Below are 14,166 nucleotides of genomic sequence, written 5' to 3' on the forward strand. Positions count from 1 at the left end.
TGGCCTGACAGATAAGAGTCCTCAACTTCTGCAAGTCAGGCCAGCAAGATAAGCTGAAGGAAAAGGGACAACATCATGACACACCCTTCATAAAGAAACTGAGCAAACAACTTTGCAAATAGACTATTTTTGAAGAAAGCTGAAGGAAGGAGACATCACCCACCAGGATCGAGTGGAGCTGAAGACTGCCACCATACAAGCGAAGGAGCCATGGGCCAAGGTAAGTGATAAACAGCACTGCTAGACCCAAGCATTTGCCATTTGTCTGTTGGGAAAAAAAAAGTCCCTGCTCCAAGGCTAGAAGAAGAGACAAGATGAGCTTCTTACAGGCCAGTGGCCAAGAAAGCATTACGAAGTCTGAGGAAGTTAGTTATCCTTAATGTGGGGGTGGGAGAGATTGAGATAAACCAGACTGCAGAGTTGAAGGAGGGAGATGACTAAGTGCTTTAGCCACTTGAGGAAAGAGAAGGTCCTGGGCAACTCTTAAGATCTGTGAAAAGTCACAGGAAGTAAAGCAACATTACTAAGTTATAAGCAAAAGCTGCTTTTTGAGCTCATTTTATCTTCCCTCACACAACAGGTCTAAGCATCAAAAAATGTGATCTCAGGATCATAATGAACAACAGTAACCACCATACAGAAGAAATCAGCACTGAAAGGCTTACGGTGAGGCGGGGGCAGCCTTTCATTATCACAGTGAGCTTCTCATCTCCAATACACAACTACCTGAAGCAGCTGAAAAGGACCTTCCTCTCTGTACAGACAGGTAATGTTACCCAACCTTTTAGAGCTCTTCTCCAGCAGCCAGGTTAACACTTAAAGGGTTAACACTCTCCTGCATGGAAAGAGACCAATGGCTCCAGACCTAGACGTGGTAGCTATACTCTGCAGTGGACAGGGCTGCAGTATACGTCTGGAAAATGTATCTCTTGCTGCAGGACCACAGCGCTCTAAAGCAGACAGAACCAAGGTTAAGTTTCCCATCTCCAGCCTGGGAGACCAGAAGCAGTGGAGTGCAAGAGTAGAAGAACAGGACCCATATTTCTGGACCATCTGTGTGAACACACCTGCCAACGCTCCCATTGGCCAGTATGATCTGTTTTTACATGCCCCCAAGGCTTACTGTCTCCTGGGAAAATTCATCCTTCTCTTTAACCCTTGGTGCCGAGGTAAGTAGTCTAGAACAAAAAGGCAGACGGGGATCATTCACTTCATAAAAACAGCTTTAAGCTCTGTACCCAGTATTCTACCCACCCAGTAATTCTGTCTGCTCCTGCCCTGAACTTTGAGCAGCGCTAGCTGTGCAAGACCCTGGCTTTCCTCAGCACTCCTGCCCTATTCCTTGAGCACTCTGCTGTCAGAAACACTGCTTTTTCATAGGAATAGGAAAGTCAACAGACACCAGAGTAAAAGAGCTACTTAGTGCAACTTTTCCAAGTTCCTCCACTTGAACAGAAGTTGCAATGAATTTCTTCTCCAACCTGCTTTCCCAGGACAGTACACTACAGACCACTTACAGTCTGCTGATGTACGGGTGTCTATAATCATCTGAATGCTTTCCTCCTGATTTTTTTTTCCTCTGAACTAGATGATGAAGTGTATTTGCCTAATGAGGCGCAGCGGCAGGAATACATTTTAAACCAAGATGGTGTCATCTACTGGGGGACTGAAAATGAAATCTTGGCACAGCCCTGGGACTTCGGACAGGTAAGAGGTGAAATGTCTGTGCTTTTTCACAACCAGTAGAGGAAGATATTTCCTGTATGTACAGAATGCTACTAATTTCCAGTACTTTGGGGCTTTGAAGAAAGTACTTGCTGTCTGTTCTCACTGTTTTTCTTAGGAATGTACAGAACAGCCTGTCTGAAGCCTGTATGAAGTCCCGTAACCCAATTTACATAATTTTAGCTAATTTCCTGGCTTGTTATCTATTAAAAACAAACCCTGAATTGCCCTCAGTCAGGTGATGCAGTATGATACTAACACAGTTCCCATCTTGTTTCAATAAAGTCACACAACTGCTCCTCCTTCAAATCTCTACCCAGAGCTCTCCTCCACAGCCCACTTAGAGAAGACTATTAGAAGAAAGGGAGCAAGCATCTGCAGTTACAACCCTTTGCAGGGATTTTAGAAAATAAAATGTTCAGGCCACAGTTCCTGAGCTGCTGTTCTTGTTGTAGTTTGATGTGGATATTGTGGACATCTGCTTCAGGCTGCTGGACATAGGTGAACGCTACCAACGAGACAAGGATCACACCCAGCGCAAGAACCCCATTTACATCTGCCGCACAGTTGCTGCCATGGTAAGGAGAGAAACCAGAAGCCCAGACCCCAGCAGGTTAGAATTGAATACAGACAAGAAACTTGTATAATCTCACAGATTTTGGAAAACCACTCACCAAAGAGTAAGCTTGCCCAGTGCTGTTCTAAGCAACATCTCCTACCTATTTCCAGCATTTCCTGGCATTCCTGCAATAGACAACCAGTGCTGCAGGAGTTTCTTAGTAGCAACAGCATGCTTACTGGGTAACTCACAGAGGAGACTTACCCATCATCTTCTGCCCAGTTATGATTTTCATGCTTCTCACAAGAAATTATGGTTTCAGCAGCCTTAGGAGTAGCTTCATCAAACAGGATATGGTTTACCTATTGCAGAGATTTAATTCCTTAATCCACCTTTGTCTCCTCCTTCCCTCAAGATGAACTGCAACCTGGCTAGAAGAATCCTGATAGAATCTGGGACCAGAGAATGCTATGATGGGACACCCCCTTCCAAGTGGCTGGGTAGCAGCTCCATCCTCCAGCAGTGGGCTACACTGCAGTGCCAACCTGTTCGCTATGGGCAGTGCTCGGTGTTTGCTGCAGTCATGTGCTCAGGTACAGCTGTCATTGAAAGACCTGCACGTTGATCAACCCCCTTGGGAATCTCCTAGCATGTACCTGAATTCCTGGCTTAACAGTTTCCAATAACATAAGCTTTCATCACTGGGTTTGAGGCAGATCCTCACAGTTTCCTGTGGGCTAAAAGAGTGTTAGTACACACTGTTCACTGAGTACACCCATGGTAACTTACATCCTGAAGGGACAATGCCTTGCCATTTCCCAAGACCAGGCCCGCCACTGCTCCAATAAGCTTCATAGCCAAAAAAGCTCTACATACAACAGCAGGGACACCTCAGGGCAAGATGCATTACTAATTCACAGCTCTTTCTTTCACAGTTCTGAGATGCCTGGGAATTCCCACCAGGGTTGTCACAGGCTTCACGTGGGCTCACAACACTAACAGCAACCCAAATGTGAATGAGCATTACGATGAAGATGGGACGCTGCTTACACCTGACAAGAGTGCCCGTGTTTGGTAAGGAAACAAGGCAGGGCCCAAGGAAGAGTTTGAGACAATATCTGGGTCTAGGATGTCATAGAGGGCAAAAGGAAAACAGCTGCAACTTTATGAGATACAGAACAGCTAAGATCCAGTCTACATCCAGTCTTCTGAGCTCCTCTGAAGTATTAATTAGCTGTGATTTGGCTAAAAGTATCCTGTACCACAGAGCTCAGTGCCTTGTTATAAACACATGTTGTACCTCTCACAGGACTTTCCATGTTTGGAATGAATGCTGGATGTCTCGTAAAGACTTGCTACCAGAGTACAGCGGATGGCAGGCACTGGATGCCACCTGCCAGAAGAAAAGCAAAGGTAAGATATTAAAGAGAGAGAGAAAAAGGGAGCAAAAAAAAAAAGCAGTTGGATCCCTCCCCCAGCTTCTACTGAGGGGATGCAAAATGGGATGGAGGTCCATCATTGACCTGTTTGGTTCATGAAGCTTGCAGAGTTCTAAAAGATCCATTGCAGCACTATTCCCTGCTGGCCTTTTAACTAGACACTTTAACATACCACTCCCTGTATATGTTTACACTAAGCACGGGCCCAGCTGGTAAAGCATCTGATTCTTAATTGGGCTATATTTTCTCTTCAGGTCCTTCCTTTTGTGGGCCAGCTCCTGTTCAGGCCATCAAGGAAGGGGACACAGAAGTGGATTATGATGTCTGCTACTTCTTTGCTGCCATGAATGCCAAGTGCAAGGTCTGGATACACAAAGATGATGACATCCTCAAGCCAACTTTCATCTACACAAAGTATACTGGCAACAACATCAGCACCAAGAGTGTGGGCAGTGAACGCTGTGAGGATATCACACACAACTACAAATATCCTGAAGGTACGAGGTGTACAAATGTTTAAGCACATTCTCTGACCATGTTACAAGTGCAAGTAATCAACAATAGAGCAAAGCCATACCTGGAACCGCAGGGACATCCACTTCAGATCTTCAGAATCTATTACTGCGTTCTGTTTACCCGACACAGCACTACCGTCTCACCTTACTCTATGGCACACTGTTTCTTGGTTGCAGTCCATCACAAAACAACAAAGTACCACTCCATAGCTACAAAGAGAAAATCTTTTCTTACTCTAACTTTTTTAGCACCAAAGTGCTCAAAAACTATTAGAAATCTCTCAGGCACATCCAGTTTCCTCTCAGCTGAAGTTCTTGGTCTGCTTCAACCAAAGCATGAGATATTTCTCTCTGCTATAACAAACACTTGACTCCAGTACAGCTGGGATACTTTCATTCTTTCTGCTTGTACTGCTTTACAGCTACTAAACAAATAAGAATATTAAAATATGCTTTTCTTTTTGGTGACAGGTTCTCTTCAGGAAAAAAAAGTACTTGACAAAGTCTACAGAAAGACACTTCAGACAATCAGCAGCAGGAGAAAGATTATCTCCATTCCTACTGCCATTGAAGAGCAGGTTAACCTTTTTATCCACCTCCAGTCCAAGAGTTCTCTGATACTGGGACAAGATATTCCACTTTCCACTGAAATGTTTAACTACAGTGGCAGAGAAAAGGCTATAAACCTGGTACTTGGAATCCAGTCTCTACATTATAATGGTGTTCCCATCATGCAACTTTGGAAGGAAAAGTTTAATTTTACCATCAGAAACAATGAAGGTAAGGACTCTGCTGAGGCTGGAGGAGCGCATCTAGTCTTCTCACTTCAGAAAAACTCACTTAGCTCTAAGTTTACAAAATATTGGTTGGAAAGCCAATTGTAGGCAATCCAAACAAATCACCATGGTGGGGAAAAGAGGAAAATAGCTGCAGCATGTTACGTGGATCACCTTACAGGCTTTTGAATTTGGAGATTCAGTCAAAATCACTCAATCTTTTAAATGGTGCAGTTTTCAGTGCACTGTTGGGCTACGTGGGTGAAGAACTTAACATTGCTTGCACTGTTATCTGTATTTCACCACTCTGTATTCCAGTTAAAACCCTGCAAGTCTTTGTGCCTCACTCACGATACGGAAAAGAGTTGGGAAAGAACCGTCTGCTTAGGCTGACTGCTATGCTGAGAGATGAGGACTCCTACACATACTTTGCACAAGAAGAGATAAGCATTTGTGATCCTCCTTTGACTATTGAGGTTAGATCGGTCTGTCATTCTGTTACTGCAGTGGTGAGAAAGCAGTTTTTGTAGTTACAAGCAGCAGAAAAATTCTGCTATGTTGAGTGGCTTTCCGCTTACTGTATTCTTTCAAAGCACTGGAATGCCACTTTGTGAAAAGTGAGTTGTACTGCACTGTTGTATACAGTATTTTCTATTTCTAATTTGTATACATGCAAGAATAAATAAATACAGGTAACCTCTAACACAGTCACAAGTCCACAGGTCAGAAGATGTAGAGGAAAGCTACAGAATACTGCAGCAGTGAAGAAATTTGGACTTTGTGTCTTCTGACAATTGGCAGTTCAGGCTGAGACCTCTGGCAACAAAAATCAGTTATCTCTCTTTAATTGCATTAGTCTGGTTTTCCTCCTCTGAGTTTCAGCTCACTGCCTTTCTTTCAACAGTTTCCAGAAAGTGTGCTGCTGTACCAGCCATCTACAGTGAAAATCAGCCTCCTCAATCCTCTCACTGAACCCCTGGAGAAGTGTGTGATAGTGGTTGGAGGGCGAGGGCTCATTTACAGACAAAGGAAATACAGGTGAGTGCAAAATGACTGACCTAAGAGCAGTTAAATAGAAAAACTGACACAACACAAGCCAGAGGAATCCTTGCCCTGGAAATGCTGTCCCCCAGAATAAATAGGCAGCAGCGTGGTATGAAGACATCACTATAGCTGAAAGCCCCAGGCATTCCCTTATTTAGGGATAATACATAAGATTTTCACACTGAAAAAGAGAACAGACAGTTAACAACTGCCAACAGGTCTTCCCATTCTCTGCTGAAGAACCAAGCAAACCTGACTTAATCAAGTTATCCAAAACAAGTATGCTTTTCCACATGAAAACGTAACATTTCTCTTAAGAAACTGCATCAGGACAAATTAAACTTAGATACTTCCATGGGGAACTCAAACCTCATACCTCCCTCCCAAACAGCTGTTCTTATCACAGTCCCATTCTGGTGGTTTCAGTTACCACTTAACCTTTTCTACAGAGTTTCTCATTATTTTTATTTTTTGACATCTTGGAATTATACAATGGCCTGGGTTAAAAAGGGTTAAAAGGGCCATGGGCAGGGCTGCCAACTACTAGACAAGGCTCCCCAGAGCCACATCCAACCTGGCCTTGAATGCAACCAGGAATGCGGCACCCACAGCCTCCTTGGGCAACCAGTTCTAGTGCTTTACCACCCTCTGAATGAAAAACTTCCTCACATTCATGCCTCACAAATGCATCTCCTGGGCCTAGGAACTGGAAATACAAAGAGGTGTACTTCCTATATAACACCTTCTTGCCTTTCAGGCTGGGTTCTGTGCAACCTAAAAGCACTCAAGATTTGCAGATCTCATTCACCCCTACCGAAGCAGGGCCTAGAAGACTTACTGCACAGCTTACGTGCCTTCAAATCCAGAACCTGAAGAGCTACAAAACTATCAACGTTGCAGTTGCATGATTTCCAATACAGAACAGATTCTGCTATCCTATTTACAAGAGTGGTCATGATCTGTGCACTGACCTTTGATGAGCATCAATATTAAAATTTTAAATAAAATTATATTTACAATCACATCTGACTTTTACTATTCACACATACTCATTTCTTTCCCATCTAACACTATATCCACTCTCCAGTCTTGGAAGCTGAACTTGATTGTGAAAAAGACTGGCAATGGGCTCAAGCAGATATTAGGTTTCTGTGTGCGTTCCTGCTGAACATACCAGTACTTAGTCATTCTTTCTCTCCTGCAGCAAAAAAAACCCATACTGTAGAACTTCAAAGTGACAGATGCAGCGCTCCTTTTGAGAAATAATCTTATCTCCTACAGATTCTTGAAGCTGGTAATACAGCATATATTTTTACCACTTTCGTAGGGAACAGAAGAGAGGAATAGCATTCACTCTTCTCTAACGTTAGACAGAATATAGCATTTTTTTCAAACACTTCCTTTGCCTGACTGTGAGAGAATATAGATTCTTTTCTTCTGCATATATTCTCTGCCACATGAAAACAGATGCAGCTAACGACGCAAATCTAGCAATATTTTATTGTTCTCTGAACCCCACAGTAGCTGTAATGTCTGAGAAACAGAACACATTCACAGCTGAAAATGAAGCACTGCATCATCCCAAGAGTCCAAGCGAAATGACATCTTCTGCAACTGCAAAGAGGGATTTTCTGGGCAAGTTCTGCCAGGCGGTAATAAAGTCCCTGCCCAAAAACACTGTCCTCATAATTCTCCCTGTAGCTGGAGAATGGCCAGATTCACTGGAAAAGCATTTATCAGAGCCAGTGCCAATAACACATGTGGACACAGAAGAGCTAAAGTTCACCCTGTGTGAAGTTCTTGATTTTGTCCATGTTGTGATCTACTGCACCTGTTAGAAACTGCACCCAGCCTTCTTCTGATGGTGGACATACATGGCTTGTCCTGTAAAAGTGGAGGAAATTCATTAGGAAGGCCTCCTGGGGCTTTTTATATTTATGTATCCAAAAATCCCCCCAACACATTGGTATTGTACAGTGCTGAATTACTACAATATTCAAACACGACCTCTGTAGCCCCACAGTGCTTGAGCAAGGAAGAACCCATGTCCATATCTCTAGTTTCAAACCTTGACACATATGTCCATCTTCAGCAGTAATCATTCCTGCCATCCTCTTCCTATTGCGTTGTGTCTGGGTAACATCAGAATTACTCCAACACGACAGCATTTACTGTCTAGAACTGAATCATCTTTGACAGGAAGTAGAGATATTAACCTTCACAGCAGCGAACACATGCTCATAAATTGTAACTCATACTCACTTTGTAATCTCTAAGACTTTCTTTAATACTGAGGCCAATTTAGCAGCCTACAAAGAAAGAAAAGGGAAATAAGTAAGCCAAACGTGCAAAAAAAAGGGGGCACAGGATTAACTGGAAAGAAAGGGAGGTGCAGAGATACTTTACTTAGCCAAAAATAAGTAAAACTGCCAAAGACCCTGATGCAAAAGGAAGTCACCTAACACTGCCATGGTAGGATTATCTCCAAATCTGTCACTGTCTGGGACAGGTAAAAATAAATAAGACAGGATGTTTTTTAAAGGACTTTTTTTTTCCTTGCAAAACATAAGTGTTAGAACTTGTTAACTGACAAAAAGGCATGAAGTTTTAAGTGACTGAATGTAATGCAATTTGATAGTAGGCAATACTTCAACAAGAAAATTCAATCCACTCAGTGTATGTGTGGAACCAGAATAAAACATTTCAGGTATGGGAAAGTATACATTTATCTAGGTTTTTTCACTTAACAAGTGAAGCATGTGCTCAACCACACTGTGAGAATTTTTAATTTACTTCTTTAGTTAAGATCACTTTATTTGAGCAAATCTAAATTACCCAGAGAAAAAAGCAGATGTGCAATATACTGGCAGCACTAGACGTCAGTTATCTGAGTACTGTCATTGGTTATCTCTATGGATCACAGTATAGAGCAAACACAACAGAAGACATCCTCTTCTCTGAAGTAAAGATGAAGAAGAATACTCTTCCACCTGAAGGTAGCTACGTGAACCAAAAGAGACACTTCATTCATAAGAACTTATTACTGAGATAGTAATAAGACCTCTTCCTGAAGATGTAATTCCTCCAGTTCACTTTCCTCCCTTTCTCTACAGCCAAGTGAGTAGACCTGCATGCAGGTTGCAAAAACTTACATTGAGTCGCACGGCCAGATGGTTCATAGGTGGGTACATGCTCAATGCCAGCTCATCAACGCTAGAATAGAAGAGAGGGGTGCAATGGAAGAAGGCCCCAGCTGCACAGTTCACAGACCCCTGCCAAATCTTACATCCACCCTCAATGCAAGTCATGTATGGTATGGCACGACAAGGAGACAGTGTTGGTTATACCCATGGGATACTTTACATACATTACCTTCTCAGGCATCTGTGTGCAACTCCCACCTTACTTCTAGTCATCGCCACAACTCCACTCTAAGCAGCAGCAGCACGTTCCTTTGCTAACATGCAAAACTCAACAGCCTATGATATAACAGTCTTTCTATTTGTTTCCACCACTTGGCCACACCTTAAGTATCAGTAAGATTTTACCATTTCATTTTCCAGGCCTCAAGTAAAACAGGAACTGTTCTGGAGAACAATGAAGCATTTCAGCTGCCAGATTCTCTTAATTCCAGTAAGAAAAGCTAATCAATGACTCTGATTCAATAGAGCAATCTGCAAGAACCTGGAAGATAGTCCCATTCTTACATCAGCCTAAAACCATACACACAGTTCAGGACATGGCTTACCTTGGACTGATCTCATTGGCAATGTCTGCAAGGTCATCCAGCTGAGCAATCTGATCTGGAGAGTCAGCTTTTCCATAAGTCTTCACTGCATTCAAGACCTTCTTCAGGCAAGCTTTAGAAGCCTTCATTAATCCCATGCAGGAGCCAAGTAGCTTCCGGTCAGCTTCTGACCAATAGGTATCTCTGTTACCCCGAAAGCCAAGCTCCTCATCTTCTATGATATCACTGTAGGGGTCTCGTTCTTCCACTATAGCCTGAGAACACAGATGTATAGAAAACCTATAGCCTAACATCTACTGTAGCAATATCGAGGAGGATAAGTAAAACATGGTCTAAAAATCACACAAATCATTTATGGAGGAACCTCTCTTCAACCAGCAACTCTGCTGCCAGGCTCTGTTCACTCCAGTAAGACTGGATTAAGAAAAACTGATCACTGACTCCTGTTCAAAACAGCAAACTGTGAGAACCTGGCAAACAGTCCCATTCTTACATAAACCTAAAACGACAAACATGGCAGAGCTTCCATGAAGCTCTCTGTAAGGTAAACCAGACCCAGGTTTAAAAACCTTAGTAAGACAGGCATAAGATAATAATATTGGTCATACTAGAACCAACCTAAATCAAAGCCTGCATATTTAACAATGCTTGTGTTCTTTCAGAGAAATCACTGCAGGTTCCCCAGTGACTTAGGGGTTTCCTTACATTTTCCATCTCTTCCACAGCATCCTTGACCACACCTAGAAATGCAGACAGAGATGACACAACTGCTGCCTGGTTATCTGCAAAAGGAAAAGTGAAGAGAACTGTAGAACTGCAGTGATTCAAATCAGCTTGCACCAACATTCATCTGTGTTTGCAACCATTAGATCTTGAGATCATAGGATCCTATTTTTTTGCAAAGCTCAGAACCATACTGTACTGCTCTACAAATTATCAGAGCAGGCTTCCATACTTCAGAGAATACTAAAGTTCAGAAGAATGAGTAAGCCTACAGTGTACTACCTAAAATGCCCCTCTCAAGAGTTAACAGTATTTCAAGATCACACATTCTAGTTCCATTGGTCTGCATACATAGTACTCACCTCGTGGCAGGCTGGACACTTGCTCACATGCCTCCCACACACCACCAGTTGATATAAGCTGCTCCTGAGATGAGCTGAAACAAAACAGAGGCCCTCAAAGTTAGGGTAACACCACACCACTCTGCTAGGCAGTTTTATTTTTGTGCAAACTATAAGAGGCTCAGCTGAAAAAATACTGGCAAACTATCTTGTCACCAGTATTTCACAACTGTGCAAAGCACAGGATGCTTTAATAAATCCTACTGAGTTTAGTAACTAGTTGGAACAAGATGCAGGAGTTTCTTACAAAAACCTTTAAAGGTGCTTAAATATTATTTAACTTTGAGTATTTACCCAAATCAGAAGAGACAGCTGATCTTTGCTTAGAGGCAATGGAATTAATCAGTAAATACAGAGACTGCATATTTCCCTGGAAGGACTGTTGTCCGCTAACTAGCCACAGAGAGTCACACAATCACCGTCACCATTCACTCCACAAGCAAGAATTGCCAAACAGTATAAACAGTATCAAGCACTGTCATGGAAATCCTACTTCCAGCATATTTCCTTGCCACAGACAGGATGAAAAATCTATTCTCTACCAAAGCAAATGCAGTTGAAGAATGCTACAAGTGAGACCCAGCCCTTCCTTACCATAGGACAGACTTTTCCACTGAGAGTCTCTCACTAGGTTCTGCTTGTGCTACATCACAGCTGTGTTGCAGCCATATCTCTACCTGGTCTTGATTCTCTCCTTGATTCTGATCTGAATGCAGACCACTGATTTCTTGGCTTGACCTCAGACCCAATTAATTGCAATGGTCTTGGCTGGACAATCATTGGATGGTGTGTGATGCCAATTACTCTCTCCAAAGCCAATTGTTACTTTGTTGGCCTAGCTTTCCAGTTTGACATTGTTGCTATGGGCTTGACAAATGTCAACACCAGCACCGTTCTGTTCAATCAGAATCCCTTGCCAATGAGTCTGCTGCCTTTGCTTGCCTAATAACAATGCTCGGTTCCTGCCTTCCCACTTCCCTTATGAGTGCAGTCTACACTTGCTGCTCCTTAGTGAGTGTACTTGGAACTTTTTCTTCTTGCTGGAAAAGTACTACCTTCCCAATGGAGAAATGAGAATTGTTTCTGTGAGCTGGATCATTCCTTCCAATACTTCAGTGGTAGCATCTCGTACCATCTTCCGAAGTGTAGTACCTGGTTGAGAAACAGCAAGTATGTTGCCAAAAGGAAGAAACTGATATAGATGAATACACAGACAGGCACACAGTATAAAGTCACACACACAGACACACAGTATAAAGTCACAGAAGCAATTTATATTGCCTAAATTCTAAAGTTCTAACAAGACTTTAAACAGAGATTTCAGCTCTTTACAAACATGAATGCTTGGTAAACTATACCACTTCCTATATTATCATTTGTTCACAGATGGAAATCTCCAAGAGCAAATTGTCAAGTTCACTCATAATCACATTGCAAGTCTATAGAACAGCTGACAAGACTTTGTTCATATTAACTTGTTTTCCCATACAGACCAAATTTAACATGCTGTGAAATATCGGGTTTCTTCACATAGTGATGAAGGAACTGACTCTGTCCTCCATCACTCTCTCACCTTGGCCCTTGGGGAGCCAGTAGTACACTGTGGCAACTGCAAGAATAGCATTTTGGACATCTTCACTCAGCTTCCGACAATTCTGAAAATAGGTAGGCAGAAGGATTAACTAGGAATATCACAGGGCTACACTACATTTAGAAAGCCTCAAAAGAAATCGTTTAAATCTATGTTACTTTGTAAGAAAAAGGAATAGCATCACAATAATGGAGAAACAAACACAGCACAAGAAGAGGCAGTATGTTTCTGTGATGCCAACAAGCACAGAAGAGAATAATTTGCTAGAGCTGCATGCACACTGCATGTGTCAAGAGTTGATATACGGTGTATGACCACCACACCTTGGTTCAAGGGATGTAAAGAAAGGAAAAAATAGTTTAATTATTCTCAAATTAAGGCGCATACAGCGTTAATATTCTCTTAATTAACAGAAGACATAACATCATTCATTGTTAAGAGAAAAGATCTACACTGCCCAGTATCTCACCTCTATCAGCAATCAGTCGTAGAAGCTTAACAAAAAAGATCTAAGAAGACATCTCCTAACCTACATAAATTAGTTTCCAAGGCAATTCTTGAATTTGATTAATATTCATTTAAAATAAATAAAAATACAGCTCATATAAAGTCCCTTTTTTATGCTCAACTTGATAACTTTGCATTAGTCAAGTGAACTGAGAGATACCTCAAACTTGTCACACAGACAGTAATTTCCTGCTCTGTGGGAGATTTTTACTAACCTCTGCAGAAGGCAGTGGAGGTCTCGAGAACGCCAGACTAAGCTTTGTAGCTTCCTGGGATGTTGCCTTGAATGCCTGACCTAGAGAGGATATAGCAGGAAAAAGGAAATTAGAAACTCTGTCAGGTAAAACTAGAACAGAGTAAGTCGACTAGCAGTGTCTTCCCTGACACTACTATTTCTTCCTTCTCAGCATGAAAAAGCTATATATGCCAAATTAGACTGCAAAAGAAAGTTTCCATGGTGCCTTTGATGCACAAACACGCATCAGGTATGTGTTCACTGCCAGCTTTTTACTTAGCTGGAACTGCTACCCATAATCACATTCATCTCCTGCTCCAAGGCAGGAAGTAGAAAGATCCATAAGGCTTTGAAAACGTTGTAAAAACCGCTTCATAGTGCTATGTAACAGCAGCAGAACTAGAGCTGAGGGGGAGTGCCAGAGATATCCCCTGCAGCTCACAGCCCCGCTATGGACCCAGCCTGCCCTGGGACCCGCCCAGCCCTGCTGTGGGCCGGTCCAACCTCCGCCCCACCCGGCGGTCCCCTCGGTGCCAACCCGCTCCCCAGCCCGTACCTAGCGCATCCCAGAAGCGCGGAGGCTCGAACGGCTCGCGGCCTTCACCCGGTTCTCCCTCTGTAAATGCAGACAAAAGGCCTCAGTCTGCGGAAAGCCCGGACCAGAACTCCGGCCTAACGTCCGCCTCCGTCCCCACCCGGCCCCGGCTCCCACCTCTAACCCGTGCCAGCACGGCGCGCATTGAGCCGCACAGCTCCTGCAGCAGCTCCCGGGTCTCCATGCTGCGGGAGCACCCCGCGCTCCGGCTCGGCTGGACGGCAGCTGCGGCCCGGCTCAACAACTAACAGCACGGCAGCCCGTCGGCTGCTGTACGCCACATCCCCTTCCGGAGGACGGCAGAAAAC

General features: G+C 43.1%; 2 protein-coding genes across 3 annotated transcripts; one reads left to right on the forward strand and one right to left on the reverse strand.

Moving 5' to 3' along the window:
• The first annotated feature begins 90 nt into the window (after positions 1-90).
• Positions 91-7,080, forward strand: EPB42 (erythrocyte membrane protein band 4.2). The gene is made up of 13 exons (XM_015881480.2): positions 91-220; positions 581-766; positions 939-1,169; positions 1,589-1,707; positions 2,181-2,303; positions 2,700-2,877; positions 3,220-3,358; positions 3,594-3,697; positions 3,978-4,220; positions 4,710-5,018; positions 5,333-5,490; positions 5,919-6,052; positions 6,816-7,080. The coding sequence occupies exons 1-13, from the start codon at positions 211-213 to the stop codon at positions 6,964-6,966; spliced, it is 2,085 nt and encodes a 694-aa protein (XP_015736966.1). The 5' UTR covers positions 91-210; the 3' UTR covers positions 6,967-7,080.
• Positions 7,081-7,532: 452 nt separating this feature from the next.
• Positions 7,533-14,150, reverse strand: CCNDBP1 (cyclin D1 binding protein 1). Of its 2 annotated transcripts, none has more exons than XR_001559106.1 (11): positions 13,976-14,150; positions 13,820-13,879; positions 13,244-13,323; positions 12,504-12,585; positions 11,986-12,082; positions 10,892-10,965; positions 10,512-10,588; positions 9,807-10,060; positions 9,211-9,271; positions 8,127-8,367; positions 7,533-7,942 (listed from the first exon to the last, which is right to left on the reverse strand). XR_001559106.1 is itself a non-coding variant. In XM_015881485.1 (11 exons), exons 1-11 carry the CDS (start codon positions 14,040-14,042, stop codon positions 7,834-7,836), a joined length of 1,008 nt encoding a protein of 335 aa, XP_015736971.1. In that variant the 5' UTR covers positions 14,043-14,150; the 3' UTR covers positions 7,533-7,833. The 2 variants fall into 2 exon arrangements, 1 of the variants encoding a protein (XP_015736971.1); XM_015881485.1 differs by having other exon boundaries at positions 8,321-8,367.
• Between the last annotated feature and the right edge of the window lie 16 nt (positions 14,151-14,166).

This window comes from Coturnix japonica, chromosome 20 (genome assembly GCF_001577835.2).
Source record: "Coturnix japonica isolate 7356 chromosome 20, Coturnix japonica 2.1, whole genome shotgun sequence".
In the NCBI taxonomy this organism is placed as follows: Eukaryota; Metazoa; Chordata; class Aves; order Galliformes; family Phasianidae; genus Coturnix; species Coturnix japonica.

Excerpts from the sequence above, each read along its gene's own strand:
- EPB42 (XM_015881480.2), top strand. Across the intron at positions 2,878-3,219 it reads TGCTGCAGTCATGTGCTCAG|TTCTGAGATGCCTGGGAATT; the intron begins GTACAGCTGTCA and ends TTTCTTTCACAG. Across the intron at positions 6,053-6,815 it reads TACAGACAAAGGAAATACAG|GCTGGGTTCTGTGCAACCTA; the intron begins GTGAGTGCAAAA and ends CTTGCCTTTCAG.
- CCNDBP1 (XM_015881485.1), bottom strand. The coding sequence starts at position 14,042 with ATGGAGACCCGGGAGCTGCTGCAGGAGCTGTGCGGCTCAATGCGCGCC. Across the intron at positions 12,586-13,243 it reads CTCCACTGCCTTCTGCAGAG|AATTGTCGGAAGCTGAGTGA; the intron begins GTTAGTAAAAAT and ends ACCTATTTTCAG. Across the intron at positions 10,061-10,511 it reads CTGTGGAAGAGATGGAAAAT|GCTATAGTGGAAGAACGAGA; the intron begins GTAAGGAAACCC and ends CTGTGTTCTCAG.